The sequence below is a fragment of the Pinus tabuliformis genome, chromosome X (genome assembly GCF_031772625.1).
Source record: "Pinus tabuliformis cultivar Carrire ecotype Pingquan chromosome X, CPIR1, whole genome shotgun sequence".
In the NCBI taxonomy this organism is placed as follows: domain Eukaryota; kingdom Viridiplantae; phylum Streptophyta; class Pinopsida; order Pinales; family Pinaceae; genus Pinus; species Pinus tabuliformis.
Genome location: NC_142308.1, coordinates 295,400,408 through 295,406,810, shown reverse-complemented (window position 1 = coordinate 295,406,810; position 6,403 = coordinate 295,400,408). Strand labels below are relative to the sequence as shown.

The window sequence follows — 6,403 nt, the reverse complement described above, 5'->3', positions numbered from 1 at the left end:
GGGATTCTTCCCAGAGATCGAGCTTTGGAGCGCTGGAGATGGATTTTTAGAGATCTTCTGCACTAGTGATACATTGCAACTATGGGTTGCATTGTGATTGAGAACGCATCCCGAGACCCTCACTCGAGACAACCGACGAAAGAGAAGACTGAACTCAAAGATTGGAGTTGAAATCTAGGAGTCGTGAGATCTCGCCACGTGGTAAAAATTGATTCGATGGAAGAGGACAAAAATGAAATGCTCTAATTGGCCAAATTTGCCTAGTCAATGCTTGCAGAGGAACACCTTCCTATCAGTGAGTGGAAATAGAAAATTTGAAATTTCATTTGTTTATAGCAGAAAACCCATAGAAGATAAATTTTAAAATATGTTCATGAATAGAATGTTTAATAATAAATATTTAAATTTTCAAATTTAATTATACATTAAAACATATTTTTATTTAATTTTAATTTTATATTCAAATTTATTTTAATTATGTCAAAATATATTTATATATAATTCCATTATATATGCGTTGAAACATATTTCTCTTTCTTCTCAGTTCTAATTATATAATGCCAAGATAAACCTTTATTTATGATTCCATGTGGAATGCTTATCTATGGACACACAATTTTAAGCAACTTCTTTTAACTTTGTTATTTGATTTACAACCATTTGCATTATTAAAATTAATTGTACTTTTGTTTTCAATAAGCTTAAAAAAGTTTTTTCTTTAATACTGCATAAGTAGATAAATAATTTTAACGTGGTCTAATAGATTTGTGTGGAGGTTTGGTCTCCACAAGTCCAGAGGTCTATTCCGTGATAGAGCTATGTATTGACTCTTTCTTGATTCCTATGAATAACAGGAAGAGTATATATGTATGAAAAAAAAGATTAAATATGAGAAACAAATTCTTAATATATATATTTTTAAATATCAATAATTAAATATTTACTTGTGAAGCATATTATAAACCTTTGTTATTTAGATGTAAAAGTTGATTAAAAAAATACATTTATAACAAGTGCTACATAGTAACTAATACTTGAACTTGGTTTAAATATAGCTAAATTAAAGTAAAAATATTGAATTCAAGTTAGTGTTAAGGTTTAAAATACAATCAATTTAAGTTTTACCAATTGGTAAATTGATGTATTTTGTCAATCGTAATTTTCCATTGTGAGGATGGAGAATCAAATCCTATTGAGCAAAAATAATAATGTTTTATTGTACTGATCATGTTTTCGTTGAGAAGGTTATCTATAAGGTTTTACATTTTTTTATAAAGTATATATATGTTAGATCTAAGACTTTTGTGATCCATAATGTTGATATCATGGACCATGCAGAAGTTCAAAAGGACTCAGAAAGGGTCAAAAAACAAAGTGATCAGAATGTTGTCAAACCATGACCAAAGCATAGATCTCGTTGTCGTGATCGCAACGGTGTGAATGGTTCGTCAAACCGAGCTTGTATGCGAAAGATAGAGCTCTTCAAAGTTTGACATAACAAAGAAAAAAACGGGGCCCACACTGTGCCACATAGCATCCTAGTTAGCAAGTGGGACCCACTAAGTTTATGTGGCGATTGAATAACCACTAAAATATCGACACATGGCATGCTAGGATTAGTCTCCTAACCTTGCATATAAGACAAAAAAAAAAATATTAAAATATCATAAAAAGAAGACAAAAATCATGTTACAATATGGAAAATGGTTATTAATAACCATATAACAAAAATCATATATAAATTAATGTGATTCTATATTACACAAACCAAAAATAACTTAACGAAAGTTGAAAGCGAATATGGTTATTAAAAGTATGATTATGACATAACCATATGCCCCCGTATTTAAAACTTAACCACCCACCAACATATAACCATGTGATATGTTAATACACCATCGCATTTAAAGTGGATTCGGTGGGGATTGAACCCACCCGGCCCATGGCAAGTGCTATTTCATGGACTATAGCATAGTAAATGCTCTCTTAACAGAGTCTAAGGACATTCTTGGGAGACGGGTTCTGACATCGGCTATGGCTGTCAACCCGTGTGCATCCTTTCCCGACGAACAGATTCCGATCGATGTATCTGTATGTATTCAAATTCATCCACCATGACTTATGCATCCATGATGGATCCCAGAAATTGCGTTGATAGTACGCCATGCTTTTGGAGGTTATGGCATGGAGCATACATGATTGTATACGCTCAAGTTTTTAAATTATGCGCGGGCTAATGAAATTCAAATTTGAATTCATTCTGGAAAATCAACCCCGCCCTCATTTCCTTCAAAAACCCAAACCTCTATGCGAACCATGCCCATTATCGACGATAGAAGAACTCTGGAATTGGTAAGATTTCGTCAGTTGATCAGGGAGAGCTCCGACATGATGCCCTGTACAGATAACAGGGTCTCCTCAGCCCGCTTGTTGCCGAAGCACATACACAGAACAATGCATAAGAACGTCTCCAACTGCTGCCCCACATCTGTTTCCTCACTGGCTTTATATCGCCTGCCCCCAAGATCTTGTCCAGGCAGAAGAATAGAAGCCCAGAAATCTCGTTGCCATGGAAGGGAAGTGCAGGAACATGTCAAGAGTTCAAGTCTACTTCACCCGTCTTCTCCCCGCGCTGCAAAAGATCCATAGAAGGCGCTCTAGCCAAACGCAGCGACAGCGAGCCATTCGGCGCGTAGCCGACATGTGCTTGGCTCAAACTGCGAAAAAGGGTTCTGCGTGGAGTCGAGCTCTGAACCTTCACCTCTTGCGCAGAGAAAAGATGATGGGGGCGCTGAAGATGAAGAAATCCTCCCTCCGCCGAAACCGTAGCGTAACGCTGGCAAGGAGAACGAGATTGGCCTCTCTCAGTTCCCGATGTTGTAAAAATATTGATGTAAAGACAGACAGCCATGACGATGGCTCCATTGACAGGAAACTCGGGACCCTGCAGAGGCTGGTTCCCGGTGGCAGAAGCATTGGCTTTGATACCCTTCTTCAGGAGACGGCGGACTACATACTGAATCTTGAAGTGCAAGTTCACGCCATGGAGGCCCTCGCAGAATTTTACACGAGTTCTACTAATGTACGGACGAAGCCACCACACAGCAGCAGCAGCAGGGATCAGCTTCCCCTTCTGTAAAAATATGATGTCCCATGCGCCAACGCTAGGGATCAGCTTCCCCTTCTGTAAAAATATGATGTCTCATGCACCAATGCTTGATTTCTTGAAGAATCACCGCACCTTCATTGAATTAGTAATTTCTACTCCGGAAATCTTAGTTATTGGTTTGGAAAGTTTACCATTATTTCCGGATGTTAGTGTAATTGCAAATCTCTTCATAGTTCCTAGCCTGGAACCAGGTTGATTCCCCGAACTGCTTTTGAGTACAGACCTCTTCAATTTCTTATACATTGAGCCTATAGAATTATTAAGTGTACATAACCAGGCAATGTAGGTGTAAGTTGTCGCCTTGGAATGTACTCCTGGATCGATCGCTACACGCCTGAAATAGGTTTGCAGCGGGATCCTAATTTCTAAAGTTTTAGAGAGTTATATACTATATCAAAATCTTGCTTAGTTCTATGCACAGATCTGTGATATTGAAGAAATATCGGTCTCTAAATCTACTATATTTTGGAGTTTTATCCATCGCTACACGCCTCCAATAGGTTTGCAGCGGGATCCTAATTTCTAAAGTCTTACAGAGTTATATACTATATCTAAATCTTTGCTTAATTCTATGCACAGATCTGTGATATTGGAGAAATAGCGCTCTTTAAATGTTTCGAAGTTTTCTCCATCGCTACACGCCTCAAATAGGTTTGCAGCGGGATCTTAATTTCTAACGTTATAGAGCTATATATATTATATCAAAAGTTTTTGGTGTTTGGGATGGGTTTGCAACTGGATCTTAATTTCTAACGTTCTAGAGAGCTATATATTATATCAAAGTTTTTGGTGTTTGGAATGGATTTGCAATAGTCTTATTAGTGTTATATACAGATCTGGAATATTTGCGAAATATAGATTTTTAAATCTGTTATATTTTAAAGTTTTTGTTAAATTTAGGGAAATTATTTTTTTGTCTAAATCTTAAATTTTGTTGTTTAAAATTAGTTTTTAATTATATATAGATTGTTCAAAGCCTTTGAAACATTTAGATAACTAGTAAAGAGTTTACAACTCAAATTTGTGATTTTCTTAATTTTAAATAAATTAAATCAGAAAATATATCAAAAATCACATATAGCAGAGACTATGACTATATTATATCAATTTTTTTTTGCATCATCTTGTCCACAAGCATTGTCATATATTTACTGAATTTTGTTGATATTTCGAGGTATATATTGTGACGCCCACAGAATTAGGGTATATTTCTGAAATTTCAAAAGAAAATTGTTAAATTTAAGCTAAATTTTTGTTTTTGTCTATATCTTAAATTTTATTATTTAAAATAAAAATTTAAAATAAGCTTGTGATTATATGTAGATTTTGAGAAATCTTTGAAACATTTAGATAATAAAAAATTTATGACTCAAATTTGTGATTTTCAAAATTTTAAATAAATTAAACCAAAAAGATATATCAAAATTCACGAGACTACCGCTATATTGTATCAAAAAAATTGCACCATCTGGTCCATGATCCACCGTCCACAGGCATTGTGATATATTTCTTGAGTTTCGCTGATATTTCGGGGTATATATTCTTATGTGTTTACATTAACCCTGCCCAGAGAATTGTGGTATACTTCTGAAGTTTCGCTACTACATGTTGCTTACTATTTCGGAATAAACAGTCATGAGGAAGAAATAATGAAATGTGTGTAGCAATTCTTTAAAGATTAGGAAAACGGGCAAAAGGTTCAACCTTTTCGGCTCCGTCTCTTCCCCGACCCCGCCCATGTTCTTGAAAGATTCCACCCTGTTCAACTTATCATTTGAATGCGTTTGGGATCTTGCATGGAAAATTCGAAGGAACAGGCCCCTCGCACATTATATGGAGGGTTTCTTGCTCAAAATCTTTCACTCAATGCCTGTCAATATTTTTAGGGGATGCATAAATTTTACGGTTTTGGTTTTAAGTGATGTACTGTTTTAAGTGATGTACTGTTTTAAGTGATGTACTGTGTCATCAAACATGGACTTTTTCTCTAGTTTTAGTTTTAATGAATGTTTTTGGAATTGTATGAGAATTGCTCATTGGTTAGTTTGGGTATGTGATAACAATAAATTTTATAATGTCTTCTATATATATTTTCTTAAAAAATATGTTTATGATTTTAATCATATTAATGTTTATAATTTTAATCATGTAATTGATTAAATGTGGTCTAAGTGGATCTTTTCAATCGAGAACCACAATGTGTTCTACGAAAGAAGAGATACTAATTTAAAACGAAACCATTGTGCATTTTAGAGTACAGTGGAAGCATTATGAAGCACAAGATGCCACTTGGGAAGCATTATTTGTTTTATTCCTATATTGGTTTTGCAAGAGGTACAATACTAAGGACAATGTTTCTTTTCTTTAAGGGGTAGGGTATTGTGACATTTTTTTTTTTATTTTGTTGATTTTTTGTAATTAATGACAAATAATGTTAGGGTGTTAGCATTGATGTTATGAGTTGAAAGTTTATTATGAGATGTAATATTTTGTTTTATTAATAAAATATATTAGAATTAAACAAGAGAGACAACCAATAGATTATGATGCTTTGAGAGTAAAATATATACCTTGAATTAATAATTCCATTAATGTGATGATTGAGAAGATGAAGGGTCAATATGTGTTTATAAAATGGAGAAAAGCAAAGGAGAATAATTTTTTTTCCTTTTTATTTTGAGAATTAATCTATTATTATTCTCATACACTCATTTTCTCCCTATGAATCAAAAATTTGAATTGGAATGAAAATTGGTGACATGTTTTATAATAGAAGTTGAATGTGTTGTAGTGTTTTTCCTTTGGACTAGATGGCTCTAAGGACTATGTGGCACAAAGAGCACTAAACAAGGGAAGGCCGAGGGACTACATAGGTCATAGGAGGACTCCCTTGTGTTGTGCAGACTTTCATTTTCATTTGTGAATTTCTATGGGCTTGGTCAATGAATGGAAAGGAAAAACACTTAGATTCTCTCTTGTGTGTGGAGAAGAGTAGCCCTGAAAATCCTTGATTTTATTTTTTTATCTCAGGGCTTCAAGATCTAGCTTGAGGGTGATCAACTATGAGAAAGGTTGTAGCATAGCTAAGCCTATATTTGGTGGCTCACCCTTCTTCAGTTCCAAATTGTAAAATACTTGAGTCTAAATAAGTATCTCTTATGAAAGATTATTTAATTTCTCTTTTGAACAAGTTTATATGTACATACATTTACTTTCCAAAAAATTTATCATGGT

At 34.3% G+C, this 6,403-nt stretch overlaps 1 protein-coding gene across 1 annotated transcript; it reads left to right on the top strand.

Annotated features, from left to right (window-relative positions):
* The first annotated feature begins 2,517 nt into the window (after positions 1-2,517).
* On the top strand, positions 2,518-3,577 carry LOC149139564 (transcription factor bHLH149-like). The gene has a single exon (XM_089449745.1). The coding sequence runs from the start codon at positions 2,570-2,572 to the stop codon at positions 3,137-3,139; it is 570 nt and encodes a 189-aa protein (XP_089305871.1). The 5' UTR covers positions 2,518-2,569; the 3' UTR covers positions 3,140-3,577.
* The last annotated feature ends 2,826 nt before the right edge of the window (positions 3,578-6,403 follow it).